The sequence below is a fragment of the Panicum hallii genome, chromosome 2, assembly GCF_002211085.1.
Source record: "Panicum hallii strain FIL2 chromosome 2, PHallii_v3.1, whole genome shotgun sequence".
Lineage (NCBI taxonomy): Eukaryota > Viridiplantae > Streptophyta > Magnoliopsida > Poales > Poaceae > Panicum > Panicum hallii.
Genome location: NC_038043.1, coordinates 55,396,093 through 55,416,893, shown reverse-complemented (window position 1 = coordinate 55,416,893; position 20,801 = coordinate 55,396,093). Strand labels below are relative to the sequence as shown.

Here is a 20,801-nt window from a genome sequence, read left to right as displayed (position 1 = left end):
ACCGTTGCGATGTGAACAAAAGGGAAGGGACAGGGGACTGTGCCTCAAAAGACACGGAAACTCGCCTGAGTCCAGCGTCGTATGTGTAGTTTGAAAGTGTGAGCTGAATACCTTTTCAAAAAGAAAAGGGTGTGCGCTGAAAAGTATTTGTTTCTTGGAAGACTTGACAGACAGACTGAAAGCTTGAATCATGGCGAATGATGGAGGCTTTTGTGCTGTTAAGATGTTAAACTTGAACCCTGCAGTCTTCAGTGCAAATGTCTCAAAAGACACGGTCGAGAGCAAGATCAGAAGTTGAGAACGGAGGCAAAAAGAAAGAGTTCCAGATGTTCTTGTACGTAACATCTTGTTACTGAGGAGGAGATTGAACAGTATATCTCAAGCACCTCAAAAGATGCATCTGCAGACTGCAGCTGAGCCGGGAAAGCTGAAGATGGGAAAAAGCAAAACCAAAAAATAAGGGAAAAATGTGGAGATGCGGGGTATCGATCCCCGTACCTCTCGCATGCTAAGCGAGCGCTCTACCATCTGAGCTACATCCCCGTGCTTGAGTATTTCATTAGTTATTAACTTATATATGTTAACTTTGGTCCCTGTTCTGCACAAATTTGCTCGTGACAAAGGCTGATCGGATCTGAGCCCAAAGGCTAGTTGAACTCAAGGGGAAAGGGACAGACACACGAGCACAAGTTTGCAATTTAGTGCAACCATGCTGTGGAATTAAGGGCTCTTTCCAGTCTGATCTGTTGCTTTTGGGCCTGTGCATGAACATGGAATTCTGTTTGGCCTATTTGATGACATTATCGTGTAATGCAGGCACAATGGCATTCTTTTTGTTTGTCTTGAGCCGCATCTCGAGGACAGAACCATTGTGCATTGTCGCACCTATTGAGGATGGGGGAAAAGAGCAGAGCAGATCAGGGAGCCATAGCTGGAACTGGAACTTGGAGAAAATCAAGCACAAGATGGAGGACTTGGAGAAGAGTAGACTTGTATTGGATAATGGTGTCTTGATCAGTTTATCTATGCTTTGCTTCCTGTCTACTTGTGTATGCAATGTTTCTGAAATGTACATGTAGTGCAACTGTTGTGTTCAATGAGATGGGAGCAGCGTGGTGATGCATTGCCAGAAGCCATACGAACGCCGCTGCTGTCTATGGAATTGATTGTTGACTGAACTAAGTAATCGTAATTTCCAGTCAGGTGATTGGAATGTAGGAAGTGAGATGCTATAACACAGGTGCCTGATTTTTTTCTCTCTTTCAGGCGACGGTTATTGTTCACGGCGAGAAGTCCGGCGGCCCATCAGGCACTCGGAGGCCGGATATGGTGCCACCTGATCCCAACCGCGGCCATGCGTGTCTCCCGTCCCGTCTCCACGCGGAGCTTGGACAGCGGCAGCGTGAGGGGCTGAGGGCACCGCGCGCCGGACCCTCCCTCGACGCGCCGGCGCGGCAGCAGGTCTGTCGTCCATGAGCGGTGGCGGCAGCGCGGGAGATCATTTGGAGCATCGGATGGATGCGTTGAATCCAAATAGGAACCCTGGGGGCGCGTGGCGGCGGCCGGCGGGGCTAGGGGAGGTCGCCGGCGGCGGCGGGACCTCGCCGGGAGTACCATGTCGTCGGCACCAATATTTGCAAAATACCCCCTCATTTGGATAGCGATTAGTAGTCGCGATCAGAATATTTGCAAATATACCCCGTTATTTATCAATTAACCCCCTAAAGGCATCCTAATTTTATAAATAGGCCGCTCGCTTGCATCTGCTCCTGCTCCGGGCCGTCCGCCGGCCGTTGCTGCTGCCGCCGCCCTTCGGCCACCCACCTGCCACCCCAGCCGGAAGTTCAAACGCCCAGTCGCTCGCAGCCCCTACAGCCAGCTCTCCACTCCCCTAATTCGCGCAGGATGGAGCCAAGGACCTGACGAGGCGCGCCCGATTCAACGAGATCCAAGCCGGGCCGTCACCACTCACCAGCCTTGCGCTTGAAGCTCGCGAGATCGGGTGACCATGGCGGCGGCTTTGTGCGTTCGAAGCCTAGATTTCATGGAGTATTGTTCATCTTCTTCCTCCAGAGGCTCCGTTCTGCTTGCTTCGGTCCTGCGCGCGTTGACGCCCCCGCCTTCCATTTCAGGAAACGCCGAGGGGTGCTGCTGGGCGCAGCTTCAGTTAACGCCAAACTACTGAAAATAACCACTCAGCAAACAACTTTCTTGTTTGCGGTAAAAAGCAAACTATCATATAATATCTCTGCATCAGATTAACCAAATTTGTGGCATATAAATTAACCAAAAATTGTCATCAGGCGACTTAATTGCAACGCAATTTGCAAAAGAAGCTTGCAATTAACATCATAGCACGTGCATGGGCAGCATCTGTCCATAATAAGGCCATATTTACAACATGAGCATTTGTTTCTTACTGCCTACAGGCCTTGCCCTTGCCTTTCTCGAGAGCACTGTACATGGAGTCAAGTCAATTTGGGCTCTTTTTTGGGGGCTAGCCGAGCAATGTTGGTAGTGTCAACGCTGCAGCAGAAGAGGGCCCTGTTAATGGCTTAAACAATTTAAAGGGGAAAGAAAAAAAACAGGTGAATATGTGTACATGTATGAATGCTCGTAGCCTGCTAGCCTCATCAGGACACCTTGTTCGGCCATCCTGCAATTACAAAAAGAAGAACACAAACAGTAACATAATATGAAAAAAACTTCTTGAGAATTAGCTTGAGAATTATGGAAGGTGTTTGTGTATCTTTGTACAACTGACAGTAGAGACTTTGCACAAAATGAAATGCATACTAGCTTGAATTTTGGATAGGGCATAGCGACATGATCATAGTGAGCAACAGATATATAGAACAGTGAGCTAGAAAAGTAAACTCCAGATCTGCATAGAATCAGGCGATCATACTTGAGAACTAAGGGCAGAACTAGAGAAGGGAGTTCTGAAATTGGACTAACCAACCAACCTCTAATGAATACTAACTACTAATCCAACCACAAAAAAATGATTTTGAATATTTCTTAAGAGGCTATGACCTGATCATGGTACATTTTTAATGACTCAATTTCCTAGATATAAAAAGGAGCCTTCTTCATTTGATAATTTGAAACATGTTTCCTTGTATCGACCCATTTCATCAACCACATAATGCTTCTGCACATATCGACCACACATAGCAGATGCTATGACATCTAAATTTCACTCTGAAGTATAGAACTAGTCAGCTAAGTTCCATTTCAGGAAAACGAGAATTCTACAGTGTGCCCTACCAGCGAAAAAAAAAACACTTCTTGATCCTATAGCGTGCTTAGCATTGGAGCAACCAAATTATCTTTGCCTCCACCATTATTCACCAGTTCACCATGTACACCATCTGTCGCTTGATGATTCACTAGCTAGAGATATGGTTGTATTCTTGTTTGGAAAGCTAATAAAGAGTTTAGACAATGTTGGCATACTGTCTATACATGGGATAGCTGTGTATATATCCTCTCAGTTTCTATGGAAACAGATAGAATTGAATGAGCTTATTGAACCATGATGTAAAATGAACCATTTTTGAAATTCAAAAGGCATGAATACATATTAATTTATGGATTTACCCACCTAAAGCAAATCCTTTTTTCTATTGGAGAAAATTCCAAAAAAAAAGTTGGTAACTGTATTCTGGTTAGTTGCAAAAAATCTAAGAAATACCTTTACTACCGATAAACCTTTCAAAATGTTCAAAGCTCAGTTTATTTTTCATGTTTCCTTACATTCAAGTATAGCATAGCAAGTGGGATTCAACGGACGATGGAAGTCCTCTCAACTCTCCAAGCAGCCAATCTTCCACCAACCTTTAATAGACCCAACTTTTGCTACTTCACAAGTAACACCCTTCCTTCTTCACCTATGAACTTCCTCATTACATCAGAGACACACTTTTGTTGACTTCAGCCTTAATAGACTTCATATTGGCAACTTCTCCTCTGGCTCACTTGCAACTCCTACAACCACACTTAAGGATGCACCTGGATTTAGATGATTTGTCGCTGATTTAATCTAATCCTCCGTTGCCATCCTCGCTGACAATTAACTGCAACTGACTTATTCATAGCTGTACGCCTGTACGGTGAATCGATGACACCAGCCGGCACCCACGAATCTTTCCCGTGTTCATTTGGTGAGCAATGGTAATAGCCCTGATATTAACCTCTCCCAAGGCATTCCAATCTTCCTCTTGTAAATGACTACTGATAAGACATCTTTTCTTGTTTGCTGCGACCAGCCGACCAGTACCGCAACAGTGATGTTACCTCATCAGGCTGGCTATTTTACCGAGCGCAATGTGGCTTCTAAATTGCTTGTTTTCTTATATAAAAAAGTAGATATTATGTTTTTCTTTGCAGAATTCCTCATTCCTGCCATTCTTCTTCTCGTGAGGTTTTCTCGACTTAAACTGTGTTGGCTCTCACAACACAGTGCTCTCCGTTGTACATTAAAAAACAGAACATATTGCCTATTTGTTGACAACTGGGAAAATTACTCTGGTCCTGTCATATTGCTGTTCTAAAACTACTGACCAGTTACTAAAACGCAGAGACTCGATCTCATGTCGTACATCCTTCTTCAGTTCTCAAGAGTTTTTTTACAAAGAAACCAGTAACACGCAAAAGCAAAAATGATGCAAAAAAGTAAAATGCAAATGCGGTAAGAAATCTCAGTTCCACACTAACCTGGTAAAGTTCCTCCAGTTAATCGTGGCAAGATCGCCATTTGGTGGTGCCAATCTCCTCTGTGATCGTCCAGGCAATTCCGTGCAGACAGCGTGCAAGCTGCAAGCAATAACCTTGACGATTCTATCATAGTATCATCCATCAATGTGAAATGATTCACAATATGAAACAGATAATCACAAAGTGAACTGCTCCCTGCCATGGATGCCGATCGACCCGCGGCCTCCAGCCGCCGTGCACCTTCCTCTCCTCGTCCACGGCCCCAGCGCCCAGCAATCCGATCCCCATTCCATTCCAAGGCCAGCAGTTCAGGCCCCACAGTGAAGCGGGATGCGTACACCGCCGTCCGCTCAAGAGCGAAATAGCAGTTCAGGCCCCGCTATTCTATCATAGTATCGGCAGCGGCCCGCCGTGCTCCCTCCGCCGCCTGACCGGCGCGCGGCCGCCCACGCACACCGTTCCTCGCCTCCGGCCGCCGCCGCGCTAGCACAGGAGCGGAAGGCTCTGGCCCCATCATTGGCGGCGGAGGCGGAGCGCGAAGCCCTAGCGCGGTCTCGGCTCCGACAGGGAGGTGAGTGGAGATGGAGGTAACGAGGCAGCGCCGGCGGCGCGGCTGAGCGAGCCCACGGCGGGGCAAGGCGAGGCCTGCCGGTGGGTCTGGTGGCGGTCAATTTTGCAAAATAGCGATCCAAGTATTTACAAATTAGTCCCTAGTTATTTTCACTTAACCCCTGAATCGGATCGCGATTATTAACCGCGATCCGAATATTTTCACTTAATCCCTGAATCTGATCGCAATTATCAACCGCGATCCGAATATTTACACTTAACCCCCTAAATCAGATTGCGATTACCAATCGCAGATCCAAGTATGTGCGTTTAACCCCCTGAATAGGATCGCGATTATGAATCGCGATCCGAATATATGCATATCAGTCCTTATTTCGACCGAAACTTGTGTACATTAGCCCTCCATCGCATGGGCGGCTCTTTGGCTCCCGCCCGTCGTCCGGAGGCGACGGCTCCTCGTCGACGACGGGCCCGCAGTCGCTGACCGAAGCCCTCGCCGTCGCGTACAAACTATCCTCACTGTGGTTTCTCGTGCGCCCTCGCCGTGATACTGTCTGCGCTGCGTGGCGCGGGGATCGACGGAGTTGGCCGCCGCCGGCCGCGGCCGGGCGTCCTGTCCGCCCCACGCCGCCGGGACACGCCCGCTACGCAGAGGATCAGCACTGCAAAGGTTTCATACGATCGTCTTCTCCGGCACCTTCGTGGCGCCTTTGCTGCGTCGTTGTCGCCGTGATGGTCCTCGGCGACAGCCCACGCGGATCGGCGCCATGGAACAAGCAAACCACATGCTAGCTTGGCAAGGATTGGGCATTTGGGCAAGATGGGATCTTCTTCATCAGTCTGACGGTGTAAATCCATGGAAGTCTACCTGGATCTTCTTCGTGCGTAAATCGTGAAATGGTAAGACGGGTATATTTCCATCGCAAATCAAGCAAAAGCCGTTCAGTTTTAGTTTTGAGTTCCTCTTCATCAGACTGACGGTGCTCTCTGAATCAGCGCACTGACCAGGATCAAGTGCCGAAGTGCGATAGGATCAACTCTGCATCAAGACAACACCGCTGCTCCTGGAAGAGATGATTTATGTGTATCGGTAGTTTGATCAGCTGCACGCCTTGGTTGCTCGTGTTTCTGCAGACTGAAAGTCATGTTTGTGTATCTGTAGTTTGCTCAGCTGCACGCCTTCGTTTTCAGGCGCCTGTCATGCAAGAATCGTGGAGAACATAACATGATTTCTGAGTTCAAAGATTCAAAAAATTACAGTGCAGACGTGAATACAGTACAGATGCAACAAATGAAAGAGCACCACATAACCGATGACACAAGGACTCAACGCGGGTACAAAATGATCCATCTATCTGATGATAAATGGATCCAACTAGTTGACGACCCTGCAGTTCCTCCTGATCTCGCCGTTGGCGCCGGTCTTCACCTCTATGCTGGCCATCTTCACCATGGCCTTGGCGAACTTCTGCTCCCACAGACCGGGGACGAACGCGTTCAGCACCACCGCCGCCGCCGTCTGCCCTGACTTGAGCAACGCCGCGTCCGACGTGAAGAGCACGTTGCGGTTGAGCACGTTCTTGTAGTACTGGCTGTCCAGCTTGCCGGGGGTGACGACGTCCTGCACCACGGTGGGGTCGTTGGCCGCGGTCGGGTTCGCCGGGCACTGGCTGCGCAGCGAGGCGGCCAGCGCCGGGTTCATGTCGGACGTGGATGCGTTGAGGCGGCCGTCGCCGACGAAGGATGAGCAGTGGGAGCGGCCGACGGTGTGGGCGCCGGAGAGCACGACGAGGTCGTTGGCGTCGAGCCCCTTGGCGGCGAAGCTGGCGGCGAGCTCGGAGAGGTTGAACGAGGGCGGCGGAAGGAACTGGAGCGCGTCGTTGGCGCTAGACACGCGGCCGTCGCGGCGGCCCGCGGGCATGTCGAAGTCGGCCCGGCCGTCGCTGAGGACGGCGCTGGCGTCGCGGCCTGCGAAGGCGACGATGTCGGCGCAGGAGACCGTGCCCGGGCAGGAGGCCTCGAGCGCCGCCTTGGCCGCGTCGATGACCTCGAAGCCGCGCAGGCTGGGGGAGTTGGGCGGGGACAGCTTCTCCGGCTGCGAGTTCGCCGCCGTCGGGTCGAGCAGCACGGACGCGTCACACCCCTGAACCGCACACACGTTTGTTCCATTCGGAATTAAGCACGTGCGCGAATGCATTATGAGGCGTGAATTAAGTACTCAAGGGAACACACGCTGTTGAACAGATAAGTACCTGGACGAAGCAGTCGTGGAAGAGCATCCGGATGAGCCCTGCCCCGACGCCGGGGTTCTGCTCCACCGCCTTCTCGACGACGTCTCTCACGATGGCTTCGGCGTTCGGGCACGCGTCCCTGTAGAAGCCCACCGCCAGGCCGGCGCCACTCGGAGTCGGGGCCGGTGGCGTCGGGCGGGGACTTGGGTAACCCCCTCCCGAGCCAGGGTAACCGTAGCCGTAGCCCTCAGCTTGGCAGCGCGTCACCGAGCACAGCAGCGCAAGCAAGGTCGTAAGAGCGGCAAGCCTGGCCATCGTCTCTCAGATCAGATCGATCGAAGCAGCCAACTAGTCCTGCTTGCGACCAGTGAGAGCTCAAAGCAGTGTACTGATGATGGAGAGCTGCTGGTTCGCATCGCACGTGTATTTATAGTGCAGTCGTCGGATGAACTGACAACGACGGTGGTTCGAAGAATGATTACCGTCCGGATTGGTTGGGTTCTAGTTAGCTCGATCAGTGTCAGCAAGAGTACCCTTGGGAGTTGGGAGACACAGTGACACACAGCTCAGCAGTTGACTTGTGACGCAACTTGAATACTAGGAGCAATCGATAAGTTTAAGTAAACGAGTAAGCAAGCATCTCGTTGGCCTGAAAATCAGACGGGAATGTTGGTTACGGACGTTGCGTGGATAAAGGTTAGTTTGTTGCTGGCGGTTCGTTGGAAGAGACTGGAGCGAGAGTATGTGTGTGCAACAGAGAAACTCTTTGCCCAACCGGAGGACGGAGTAAGTTGGAGATTCCTGCTTGCTGTGTGCCAACAATTTCTTGCCTTCTTGGCCCGGCCGGGACGGAGCACGGCGTCGCGTGGTTTCTTTATGGAGTGGAGAAGCAGTACGTGCCCACGCACGCCGTGATTTACGAGTAAGATGGTCAGCAGATGATAGACGACGACGGGAGGGAGGATGAACTAACGGTCGGTGATAACGACTCTTTCAGCCACTGGTGGTGTCTGGTATGGCGCCGCCTTTGCCGGTGGCCTTCTCCAAGCACATTCGTCCACCGCCGCCGGCATCCTCCTCCCTCGAGCATTAGCAGCAGCCATGGAAAGAGTTGAAGAAAGATAACAAATGATGACAGTGGTCCCAAGAATGATATCGTATTGCATTAGTTGAGCTCTTTAATCAGCTCAATATCAGTAGTATAAACTATAGCCCATCTATCAAAAAATATAGTTAGTTTATTAGATTTATCCTAAGTCAAACTACCTCAAGATTGCCTAAAGCTCATAAAAAATATCCACATATATAAAACCAAATAAGTACACCATAAAATAATTTCATGATTAATTTGGTGTCATAGACCATGATATATTTTTATATAAACTAGCAAGGTGCCCCGCACAAATAGCACGAATATCTAGTTTTTTCCCAAACTTCTGGATTCTTTTACTTCAAAAAATTGAATGCAAATAGTTTTGTTTAGTTATATCTTTGTAATTGTTTTTTCTGATGGTCGTGATCCAAACACGGGTGGAATCTTTATTTTTTTCTTTGTTATATTTGTGGTATATTTTTGGATAATAATTTAGAAGAAAAATGAATGCTTTATACATCTTTTGAGTATTTACTGAAAGTAATTAAATATTAAATATTTTATTTTGATATAAATATTATTTTTTTAAAAATACTTGCGACGTACAATTTCTCTTGAGTGTTCTAGTTACCCCTATAGTTTATGCAGAAGATTCAGATGAGTAGTTCAATATATACCACCAGAAGTATAATATATGTTATTTTTATTATCTTTCAATCACCCTTCGATATAGCTTTGTAATGCATACTCTTGTATTGTCTTAGGTACAGGGTATAGCTATCTCTATTATGCTCCCAACAAGAATCTTTACCTGCTATACTATGGTAATCGAAAATGCATCACCGATAGTGCATGTCATACTTTTGAACACTACTCGTGGCTTACTATGAACGTACGTGCATGTTGAACATCAATTTTCAAGTTGCTTTGTTCTAAATCTCGCATCATCACTCCACAATAGTTGTATCATCTATCATTCCTTCTCCTCTAATTTTTTAAGCTCTCAACCATCAACAAATGACAATGCTACATAAGTAAAACATCACCATCTCGGTTCTCGCTGTCGCTAGTGGTGATCGCCATGCTTTGGTAATAGCAACAATACAACTCATGTTAGAATAATCATCAACTTAATAACTAGGTTAAGATCGTGTCGTGGCTACGACATGGCTGCACCACCATGCAATCATTGATGATCATATCCTAATTTTTCTTAATTTTTAAATATGAAATTATATATTTATTAATCGTATTTGATATGGACTCTTGAGTTAATTAGACTGTTAGATCTTTATAAAATCTAACGGTGCAAATTCTTCTCTATTTTAGATTAATGTGGGAATTTTTAAACCCACTCTGCGAACGTGGTGTCTTCTTTTAGCACTCCTTTATTAATATAATAGATTTAAAATCATACCCAGCTAATTAAGATAGTTTGACTTAGAATAAATTCAAAAATAACAATATTTTTGGATAAGAAGAGCTTTAGTGAGGAAATTAAATAAGCAAGAATATGGAAGGCGCGCGCGCGCGCACACCTCCAGCTCAGCAGTTGCCTTGTAACACGCAATTGAAATTGATCAGCTAGCGTCTCATTGGCCTGAATCAACCGGGAAGTATGAGAATTTAGCTAGGATTTTACATAGATAGTGTAGGTTTGTGGGTGTCCCTCTGGCGGTTAGTTGTTGATGACTTTATGGGGCACGTATGATAACTCTCTTAACCGTAGTAAGTTGGAGGTTTCTTATTATTAGCTTGTGTGCCAAATAATATTTCCTTGCCTGCAAGGGGCACGTCGTCTATCATCTTGCTCGTAAATCACGGCTTGCACTGGCTCCCCATTGGTCCATTTCGTAAAGAAACCATGCACCATACGCGGTCGATGTGTGTGCACGGAAGACACCAAGAAATCATTGATGCCACACAAGCTGGAATCTGCAACTTACCCCCGTCCGGCTAGCTAGAGTCGAGAGAGCAGACAGCGGTGCTCTTTTTTTTTTTGTAAAATGAAGTAGTGCTCTGTGACTCACAAAGTCTTTGCTCAACTAATTAACCACAGGGATCAGACAAACAAACCTAGCTATACATCTACGCAACGACCTCATCCCTAACCAACATCTCATCTTCCCCTCTGATTGATCATATTTCAGGCCATTGATTATCTAGACTACGCCTACTAGTTTGAAGTTTGAACTGATCAATTTCTTCAGTTCTGCAACAAGGCACAAGTCAACTGATGCTGATGATGAGCTCACTGTCTCCCGGCCACTGTCCTGCATCGATCATTGCCGATCGCTGACATTGAGCTGATTAAAGAAATCACCGATCGAGACCCCCCACATACTATTCTTCGAATCACAGTCGTCGTCTGTTCTCCTGCTTCAGTTCGTCCGACTACTATAAGTACACGTGCGAACCAGCATCCTTCCACCACCACATCTCCTGCTCCAGTGCACACTCGAGTTACCAGCTCGATCCCGCTGTTCGCACGCACACAGCAGCAGGAACACGAAGTAGTAACACGCGGGAGAGACGATGGGTAGGCTTGCCGCTCTGACGACCTTGCTTGCGCTGCTGTGCTCGGTAACGTGCTGCCAAGCTGAGGGCTACGGCTACGGTTACCCTGGCTCGGGAGGGGGTTACCCAAGTCCCAGCCCGACGCCACCGGCCCCGACTCCGAGTGGCGCCGGCCTGGCGGTGGGCTTCTACAGGGACGCGTGCCCGAACGCCGAAGCCATCGTGAGAGACGTCGTCGAGAAGGCGGTGGAGCAGAACCCCGGCGTCGGGGCAGGGCTCATCCGGATGCTCTTCCACGACTGCTTCGTCCAGGTACTTATCTGTTCAACAGCATGTGTTCCCTTGAGTACTTAATTCACGCCTCATAATGCATTCGCGCACGTGCTTAATTCCGAATGGAACAAACGTGTGTGCGGTTCAGGGGTGTGACGCGTCCGTGCTGCTCGACCCGACGGCGGCGAACTCGCAGCCGGAGAAGCTGTCCCCGCCCAACTCCCCCAGCCTGCGCGGCTTCGAGGTCATCGACGCGGCCAAGGCGGCGCTCGAGGCCGCCTGCCCGGGCACGGTCTCCTGCGCCGACATCGTCGCCTTCGCAGGCCGCGACGCCAGCGCCGTCCTCAGCGACGGCCGGGCCGACTTCGACATGCCCGCGGGCCGCCGCGACGGCCGCTTGTCCAGCGCCAACGACGCGCTCCAGTTCCTTCCGCCGCCCTCGTTCAACCTCTCCGAGCTCGCCGCCAGCTTCGCCGCCAAGGGGCTCGACGCCAACGACCTCGTCGTGCTCTCCGGCGCCCACACCGTCGGCCGCTCCCACTGCTCATCCTTCGTCGGCGACGGCCGCCTCAACGCATCCACGTCCGACATGAACCCGGCGCTGGCCGCCTCGCTGCGCAGCCAGTGCCCGGCGAACCCGACCGCGGCCAACGACCCCACCGTGGTGCAGGACGTCGTCACCCCCGGCAAGCTGGACAGCCAGTACTACAAGAACGTGCTCAACCGCAACGTGCTCTTCACGTCGGACGCGGCGTTGCTCAAGTCAGGGCAGACGGCGGCGGCGGTGGTGCTGAACGCGTTCGTTCCCGGTCTGTGGGAGCAGAAGTTCGCCAAGGCCATGGTGAAGATGGCCAGCATAGAGGTGAAGACCGGCGCCAACGGCGAGATCAGGAGGAACTGCAGGGTCGTCAACTAGTTGGATCCATTTATCATCAGATAGATGGATCATTTTGTTCCCGCGTTGAGTCCTTGTGTCATCGGTTATGTGGTGCTCTTTCATTTGTTGCATCTGTACTGTATTCACGTCTGCACTGTAATTTTTTGAATCTTTGAACTCAGAAAACATGTTATGTTCTCCACGATTCCTGCATGACAGGCGCCTGAAAACGAAGGCGTGCAGCTGAGCAAACTACAGATACTCTAACATGAGTTGTATTGTTGTTATTACCAAAGCATGGCGATCACCACTAGCGACAGCGAGAACCGAGATGGTGATGTTTTGCTTATGTAGCATTGTCATTTGTTGATGGTTGAGAGTTTAAAAAATTAGAGGAGAAGGAATGATAGATTATACAACTATTGTGGAGTGATGATGCGAGATTTAGAACAAAGCAACTTGAAAATTGATGTTCAACATGCACGTCCGTTCATAGTAAGCCACGAGTAGTGTTCAAAAGTATGACATGCACTATCAGTGATGCATTTTCGATTACCATAGTATAGCAGGTAAAGATTCTTGTTGGGAGCATAATAGAGATAGCTATACCCTATACCTAAGACAATACAAGAGTATGCATTACAAAGCTATATCGAAGGGTGATTGAAAGATAATAAAAATAACATATATTATACTTCTGGTGGTATATATTGAACTACTCATCTGAATCTTCTGCATAAACTATAGGGGTAACTAGAACACTCAAGAGAAATTGTACGTCGCAAGTATTTTTAAAAAAATAATATTTATATCAAAATAAAATATTTAATATTTAATTACTTTCAGTAAATACTCAAAAGATGTATAAAGCATTCATTTTTCTTCTAAATTATTATCCAAAAATATACCACAAATATAACAAAGAAAAAAATAAAGATTCCACCCGTGTTTGGATCACGACCATCAGAAAAAACAATTACAAAGATATAACTAAACAAAACTATTTGCATTCAATTTTTTGAAGTAAAAGAATCCAGAAGTTTGGGAAAAAACTAGATATTCGTGCTATTTGTGCGGGGCACCTTGCTAGTTTATATAAAAATATATCATGGTCTATGACACCAAATTAATCATGAAATTATTTTATGGTGTACTTATTTGGTTTTATATATGTGGATATTTTTTATGAGCTTTAGGCAATCTTGAGGTAGTTTGACTTAGGATAAATCTAATAAACTAACTATATTTTTTGATAGATGGGCTATAGTTTATACTACTGATATTGAGCTGATTAAAGAGCTCAACTAATGCAATACGATATCATTCTTGGGACCACTGTCATCATTTGTTATCTTTCTTCAACTCTTTCCATGGCTGCTGCTAATGCTCGAGGGAGGAGGATGCCGGCGGCGGTGGACGAATGTGCTTGGAGAAGGCCACCGGCAAAGGCGGCGCCATACCAGACACCACCAGTGGCTGAAAGAGTCGTTATCACCGACCGTTAGTTCATCCTCCCTCCCGTCGTCGTCTATCATCTGCTGACCATCTTACTCGTAAATCACGGCGTGCGTGGGCACGTACTGCTTCTCCACTCCATAAAGAAACCACGCGACGCCGTGCTCCGTCCCGGCCGGGCCAAGAAGGCAAGAAATTGTTGGCACACAGCAAGCAGGAATCTCCAACTTACTCCGTCCTCCGGTTGGGCAAAGAGTTTCTCTGTTGCACACACATACTCTCGCTCCAGTCTCTTCCAACGAACCGCCAGCAACAAACTAACCTTTATCCACGCAACGTCCGTAACCAACATTCCCGTCTGATTTTCAGGCCAACGAGATGCTTGCTTACTCGTTTACTTAAACTTATCGATTGCTCCTAGTATTCAAGTTGCGTCACAAGTCAACTGCTGAGCTGTGTGTCACTGTGTCTCCCAACTCCCAAGGGTACTCTTGCTGACACTGATCGAGCTAACTAGAACCCAACCAATCCGGACGGTAATCATTCTTCGAACCACCGTCGTTGTCAGTTCATCCGACGACTGCACTATAAATACACGTGCGATGCGAACCAGCAGCTCTCCATCATCAGTACACTGCTTTGAGCTCTCACTGGTCGCAAGCAGGACTAGTTGGCTGCTTCGATCGATCTGATCTGAGAGACGATGGCCAGGCTTGCCGCTCTTACGACCTTGCTTGCGCTGCTGTGCTCGGTGACGCGCTGCCAAGCTGAGGGCTACGGCTACGGTTACCCTGGCTCGGGAGGGGGTTACCCAAGTCCCCGCCCGACGCCACCGGCCCCGACTCCGAGTGGCGCCGGCCTGGCGGTGGGCTTCTACAGGGACGCGTGCCCGAACGCCGAAGCCATCGTGAGAGACGTCGTCGAGAAGGCGGTGGAGCAGAACCCCGGCGTCGGGGCAGGGCTCATCCGGATGCTCTTCCACGACTGCTTCGTCCAGGTACTTATCTGTTCAACAGCGTGTGTTCCCTTGAGTACTTAATTCACGCCTCATAATGCATTCGCGCACGTGCTTAATTCCGAATGGAACAAACGTGTGTGCGGTTCAGGGGTGTGACGCGTCCGTGCTGCTCGACCCGACGGCGGCGAACTCGCAGCCGGAGAAGCTGTCCCCGCCCAACTCCCCCAGCCTGCGCGGCTTCGAGGTCATCGACGCGGCCAAGGCGGCGCTCGAGGCCTCCTGCCCGGGCACGGTCTCCTGCGCCGACATCGTCGCCTTCGCAGGCCGCGACGCCAGCGCCGTCCTCAGCGACGGCCGGGCCGACTTCGACATGCCCGCGGGCCGCCGCGACGGCCGCGTGTCCAGCGCCAACGACGCGCTCCAGTTCCTTCCGCCGCCCTCGTTCAACCTCTCCGAGCTCGCCGCCAGCTTCGCCGCCAAGGGGCTCGACGCCAACGACCTCGTCGTGCTCTCCGGCGCCCACACCGTCGGCCGCTCCCACTGCTCATCCTTCGTCGGCGACGGCCGCCTCAACGCATCCACGTCCGACATGAACCCGGCGCTGGCCGCCTCGCTGCGCAGCCAGTGCCCGGCGAACCCGACCGCGGCCAACGACCCCACCGTGGTGCAGGACGTCGTCACCCCCAGCAAGCTGGACAGCCAGTACTACAAGAACGTGCTCAACCGCAACGTGCTCTTCACGTCGGACGCGGCGTTGCTCAAGTCAGGGCAGACGGCGGCGGCGGTGGTGCGGAACGCGTTCGTCCCCGGTCTGTGGGAGCAGAAGTTCGCCAAGGCCATGGTGAAGATGGCCAGCATAGAGGTGAAGACCGGCGCCAACGGCGAGATCAGGAGGAACTGCAGGGTCGTCAACTAGTTCGATTTCTTGCGCATGGCTGTTCTGATCTATACATGTTCCTGCTTCGTTTTGTACTCGCGTAAAGCTGAGCTGCTGGGTCCTTGTAATGCCGTTCGTCGGCTTCGTGTTCTTTCGAATTCATCTGTTGCATGCTTTCGCATGTCCATTGTAACTTCATCTTACTGGAATTCAGGCAAACTTTTTATTTTGAGAGATGGTCGATCCATATGTTGCTTTGTCTATGTGTTCTCTTCTGAATAACAATAATAAAAAAATCTCCACAGAAGAAGAGATCAATGGGCCATGCTGGGCGATTCGGCTTGGGAAGACTCAGGTGATGAACGGCAAGCCTGACTTTGAGCCCAAAAAAAAAGAGAGAATAAGTCAAGGCCCATCAAATTGGTCCGGGCTCAGAATTTTCCAGGTCAAACTGCCATCAACCGACCGGCCGCCGCGGCCTGCCGTTCTTGCGATTGCGACGAATCGCTCGCCGAGCCGCTGCTGTCCCCCGGCGCCGCCAGTCAATTTCGGAGGCTGCCTGAAGTCATGTGTGTAACTAACAGTTAAAAAGTATCACATAACTAATAATAATAGGCTGGATATGTGGCTAAAAAAATCAAGAAAAATTATATCTTCCAAATCATATATCCAAATCAAAATCCGATTGCACCACTGTATTTCTTGCGATAAAATCTTCAAAATAAGATTCCACTTGAATATATTTGGATGATTTTTTAGTGAAACATTCTTTTTATATGGAATAATTTTTTGAAAGTTAGAACAATTGTTCCAACATGATGAAAAAATATTTTGCCATCTGAATAATTGTTCTAACATAATAAATAAATGTTCCGCCTTCTGGAATAATTATTCCGACGGTGTTGAGAGCTGTTGCATGACGAAGAAAGAGGAAGGAAAATTAAAGAAGCAGAGCTGGTCGGTAAACTCACCGATAGGCTGCTAAAAATTGAAGGAGGCGAGCGGGCCGCGCGAGGCCAAACGCTTGTGCGATGCAGCGTATGGCACTCGTGCGGGCGACCCTGAGCATTTGCGAATTTCGGGGCTCTCGAAGCTGACGGTTGCTGGTGGATCTCGTGGAAACGGCAGAATTGCGTGCAGAGCATGCACTTGGGTTCCGTTCATGCAGATGGGCAGGGAAGACGCAGAGCGCAACGGTGGACGCCGTGAACAAGAGGACACGATCACTCGGTGAGTGTTCAGGGGGAACGGCACAGTTTCAATTCGTTTTATTCATTCAATTTCGGAGAGTGACTTCGCTGCCGAGGATCTGACACGACGAGCTTCATCTGAATTCTGAATGGATGGTACTAGGGATGGATGGATTTTTATTCTACTAGGGCACGTGTTTGGGTACATCCGTGGATTTATTAATAGTCATAAAGTCCTACCTATCAGGCTTATAGGCACGGGTTTGTTCCTACAATATTTGAACCTGTAAACTCGGGGGTTTTTGAAATTCGATCCAACCTAGTGCAATTGTCATTTTATTTTATGAATTTATAGTAAACTTAACATCCCTTCACTTTACTTCTTATTTTGATGAACCCTGAATGTTTTGGGTAGCGGCAAGAGGTGTTGTTGCTTTGCAGTTGTAGTGTTCGTGTATACATATGATGGATTTGTGATTTTGTATGATGTTATGATCATTTGAATATAAAACTTGTTATTTATATTTTATTTCCTTTAGTATTTTTTAATAAACAATGGACTTTTTACTCATCATGTATTTCTATACGCTATAATTTTGATGCTTGCTATATTAAACTTGTTGATCATGATAAAAATTAGTATGGTAAAGTGTAGACCCGGTGTAAGATCCGGGCACACTTCATCTAGAATACAGGATGGGACATAGCCCATAACCCTACATCTGTTGTAATTACTCGTAATGCAGTAGTATTACTCGTACAGTAGTGAAACTAGTCGGACATGGTAGGAAACTGTCTGAGAAGTACTCGGGTAGGACTCTTGAGCTTGAACCCGGCTAGGACTTCCATGTAAACCTGTTCCCCAAGACTATATAAGGGTGGCAGGGACCCCCTCGGGGACAATCATCATCAAAGGCAATACAAACCACACAGGCGCGTAGGGTATTACGTTCTCGGCGGTCTGAACCTGTCTAAACCTTGCGTTCCTTTGCACCTTCAAGTTTTTGATCTCGGCGACACCCTACTTACAAACTCACCATCTCAGGGGTATGCTTCGGTGGGCGTGACGGTAAAACACCGACAGTGGGTACCCGTTAACCCGATGGGTTCGGGTTTGGACAAATTTCTAAACCCGTCACGGGTATGGGTTTTTAATGGGTTTAGATATTTTTTATGGGTTTGGATAAGCAAAATTCAGTGGATTTGGATCCGTTGCCATCCCTAGATGGCCTGGCCTCCCAGCTTATCTCTTGCAGAAAAGTCCATTTTACCCCTCTCAACAATTCACTTTGTCCACTTAACCCCCTAAATAAAATTTAGACTCAACCTATTACTCCAAACTATTTTAATTGATCCAATCTACCCCTAATAATATTTTTCTTTTTTATTTCTCCACTTACAAGTGGAATTTGAACCAATGTAACTTATAATATGATGCCCTATGCTAGAAAAATACATTATAATTTTTTTCATGAATATTTTTCATGCATAATTGTATTTTTTGATAAATTTCGTGTTAAATATTTCCAAATTATGAAAATAACCATAAAAAATTCTTAATGTATTTTTTAACATATAACATCGTGTTCTTTATCCAGTCACAAAATTTGAACTTAAAATTCAATTTGTACACGGAGAAATAAAAAAGAGAAATATCATTAGAGAGTAGGTTGGACTAATTGGATTTATTGGGAAAGTAAATTGAGCCTAAATTTTGCTCAACCTTATTGAAGGGAGTAAAATGAACCTTTTCCTATCTCTTGCACAGCTGCACTGCACAGCGAACTCAAACTTTTGCTGATTGCAAGCTACGGCTGCATCCCACCCGTCTCGGACAAGTGCCGAGAAGACTTGAAGAGCCTTTCGGAGAAGGAAAACCCATCCGATCTGCATCTCAGTGGACTGACACCGGAGGTCTGCTCATCTGCAGAGCTCCGTGTGAAAACTGAAGACACATCCACTGACCACTGGCAAAAGTGAAAAGGCAGGTCTGAGTTCGTCTCCAAGGGGAGTCGACGTTGACAACGTGCAAATTAAGCTTATTTGCAGGCCGCGCAAGACAGAGCGCGCACACTGGCAATGCAATGCGCGTGTGCTCGCACGTCTGGATAAGACAGCGACACGGCGACACCAAAGCAAAGGCATCTCATGAAACACACGGCCGCCGCCGTTATTGTTCCTCTCTTGAGCTTTCTGTCCCCCGGTTTCTGCTGCGTTTTCCGACGAGGATGTGGGCTCACCAGACACCAGTGGCTCACGCACAGCTCAGCTCCCAACCTACCACCTTCCAGGCGAAAGCTATGATGATGCCCATCCTCTAAGATACTCCCCATGCTTACGCATCACATTACGGCATGCGAACCATTCCAGAAGCTGCATACCCAAATATATTGGACACGTTTGTCTTGCCTGCCTGCTTTCATCAGGTTCTGAAGAGCGAAGACGAGAGAGCTGCCTGCCTGCCTCCCTGGCTGGTACGCTCTGCCTGGCCCGTCGTCCCGGTCACCTGCCGACGACTGGGTGGTGCTGGTGATCTAGCCCTGGAAGGACACCGCTGATTAATTTAACCCCATGGGGGAATCCTGTCCTAATAATGCAGTGGTTACTTTACAATTCCAGTAGGTGGATGATCCTTGGCATCATCAGTGCTCTAATTTGTCGCTAGTTTACTGCCAACTGGTTCCTGAGATTGGACGAGCATAAACCACCAGTGGTTGGAAAGTTCTTTTTTTTTGTAATGAAGGATCTGGTTGCAAAATTCTTATCGAATGGGGAACGGGTGAAGCAACCTGAATGGTTGGTGCTAAAAGAGCCACTGGTCTCATGGAGGATTACTGAATTTACATGGCTGTTCAGTCACCAACGTAGCATAGCCTAGTTGGGATTTAAACGTCAAAATGCAATCAAGATACTTTCTTGTTTGACGATCCGTCAGCGCTTAGCAATATTTTCATTGCTGCATGTGTCGCACGATCTTCTTTTGGGCCAATGTGGAGAGTGAATTCGACTAGCCGGTTAAAGAAATTGCAGAAAGGGATAAGGCTGATGAACACCAATGGAAGAATATGAAAGCACCTACCCTTCTCCAGGAGATTCGGAATTCCTTTAAATGGTTGGACTTTATTAAAGACATTTGATTAAAATAGTGGCTGTTGGGTTAAGTTTCTGCACTTCACCGAGCTAACCAAGCAAGGAATCTCCAGATCATCACTAGGCTGACTTTTCATGGAGCTTTTTTTTTTTGTTTTTACCGTTTCAGGACATAGAATCTTATTAGAGAAGTGGTTATGGTACTGCTTAATCGTTGATTACCACTTGAAAAGGACCAAAACTAAAAGGTCCACAGTGATAGCTGACAGATGTCGTGAACTCATAGTACAGTTCTATGCTACGATTTTGTCAGGACTTATGATTTTTGGCTGGCAAAAGAAAAGTTAGTAAAAAGCGTGTAAATGTATATATCAAAACTTTTTTTTTGAAGAGCAACCGACGAGAAGTTTATCGGGCATATGTTTATAAATAAGATATATCAAAGCTATTTAATAACTTAAATTTAATTCTGTGTTTTGAACAATGTTCTAGCATCTCATTTCCTTCAACGACTTGGTCCGGGTGGCTTGGATCTGCCCGTTTGTTTATTCACCTCTCCGCAGCTACTGAGAGGAACGCATGCAAGTTGGATGGGTACATCATACCTGGTCACTCTCATCTGATGCACTGCACTCTGCACAAATGCTTTAAACATGCAGAAAAATCCAACTGAGAAGCTGTAAAGATGCTTGTACCATTACATGGCTGTTAATGATCTGTCCTTACTTGATCGCATTTCCTTTCTTTATAAGTTTATCGAATCTTTATGGGTCTTGCAGGGGGTTATATCTGGCTGCTTCTTCTTCTTCGTAATCAATCACTCTCCGTGTCTCTGGTTCAGATTTCAGAAGTTGGTGGATGCAGGAACTGGCAATGCAATGGATTTCTGACTACTTTTTTCCTCTCTCGACGAGCTAATCCCAAACCGGCCGCAATCTCTCGATCAATCAA

At 47.9% G+C, this 20,801-nt stretch overlaps 3 protein-coding genes, 1 long non-coding RNA gene and 1 other non-coding gene across 5 annotated transcripts; 2 read left to right on the top strand and 3 right to left on the bottom strand.

Annotated features, from left to right (window-relative positions):
- Positions 1-470: 470 nt before the first annotated feature.
- TRNAA-AGC lies at positions 471-543 on the bottom strand. The gene has a single exon. It is a non-coding gene; the product is annotated as a tRNA-Ala (tRNA).
- A 1,802-nt stretch (positions 544-2,345) lies between these two features.
- Positions 2,346-5,099, bottom strand: LOC112879540. Its single transcript, XR_003226097.1, has 3 exons — positions 4,720-5,099; positions 2,603-2,656; positions 2,346-2,526 (listed from the first exon to the last, which is right to left on the bottom strand). It is a non-coding gene; the product is annotated as an uncharacterized LOC112879540 (long non-coding RNA).
- Positions 5,100-6,503: 1,404 nt separating this feature from the next.
- Positions 6,504-7,898, bottom strand: LOC112882190 (peroxidase 2-like). Its single transcript, XM_025947185.1, has 2 exons — positions 7,542-7,898; positions 6,504-7,432 (listed from the first exon to the last, which is right to left on the bottom strand). The coding sequence occupies exons 1-2, from the start codon at positions 7,833-7,835 to the stop codon at positions 6,665-6,667; spliced, it is 1,062 nt and encodes a 353-aa protein (XP_025802970.1). The 5' UTR covers positions 7,836-7,898; the 3' UTR covers positions 6,504-6,664.
- Positions 7,899-11,060: 3,162 nt separating this feature from the next.
- Positions 11,061-12,480, top strand: LOC112882139 (peroxidase 2-like). The gene is made up of 2 exons (XM_025947126.1): positions 11,061-11,442; positions 11,552-12,480. The coding sequence occupies exons 1-2, from the start codon at positions 11,149-11,151 to the stop codon at positions 12,317-12,319; spliced, it is 1,062 nt and encodes a 353-aa protein (XP_025802911.1). The 5' UTR covers positions 11,061-11,148; the 3' UTR covers positions 12,320-12,480.
- Positions 12,481-14,375: 1,895 nt separating this feature from the next.
- LOC112882145 (peroxidase 2-like) lies at positions 14,376-15,800 on the top strand. Its single transcript, XM_025947131.1, has 2 exons — positions 14,376-14,732; positions 14,842-15,800. The coding sequence occupies exons 1-2, from the start codon at positions 14,439-14,441 to the stop codon at positions 15,607-15,609; spliced, it is 1,062 nt and encodes a 353-aa protein (XP_025802916.1). The 5' UTR covers positions 14,376-14,438; the 3' UTR covers positions 15,610-15,800.
- The last annotated feature ends 5,001 nt before the right edge of the window (positions 15,801-20,801 follow it).

Excerpts from the sequence above, each read along its gene's own strand:
- LOC112882145 (XM_025947131.1), top strand. The coding sequence starts at position 14,439 with ATGGCCAGGCTTGCCGCTCTTACGACCTTGCTTGCGCTGCTGTGCTCG. Across the intron at positions 14,733-14,841 it reads TCCACGACTGCTTCGTCCAG|GGGTGTGACGCGTCCGTGCT; the intron begins GTACTTATCTGT and ends TGTGCGGTTCAG.
- LOC112882190 (XM_025947185.1), bottom strand. The coding sequence starts at position 7,835 with ATGGCCAGGCTTGCCGCTCTTACGACCTTGCTTGCGCTGCTGTGCTCG. Across the intron at positions 7,433-7,541 it reads TCCACGACTGCTTCGTCCAG|GGGTGTGACGCGTCCGTGCT; the intron begins GTACTTATCTGT and ends TGTGCGGTTCAG.
- LOC112882139 (XM_025947126.1), top strand. The coding sequence starts at position 11,149 with ATGGGTAGGCTTGCCGCTCTGACGACCTTGCTTGCGCTGCTGTGCTCG. Across the intron at positions 11,443-11,551 it reads TCCACGACTGCTTCGTCCAG|GGGTGTGACGCGTCCGTGCT; the intron begins GTACTTATCTGT and ends TGTGCGGTTCAG.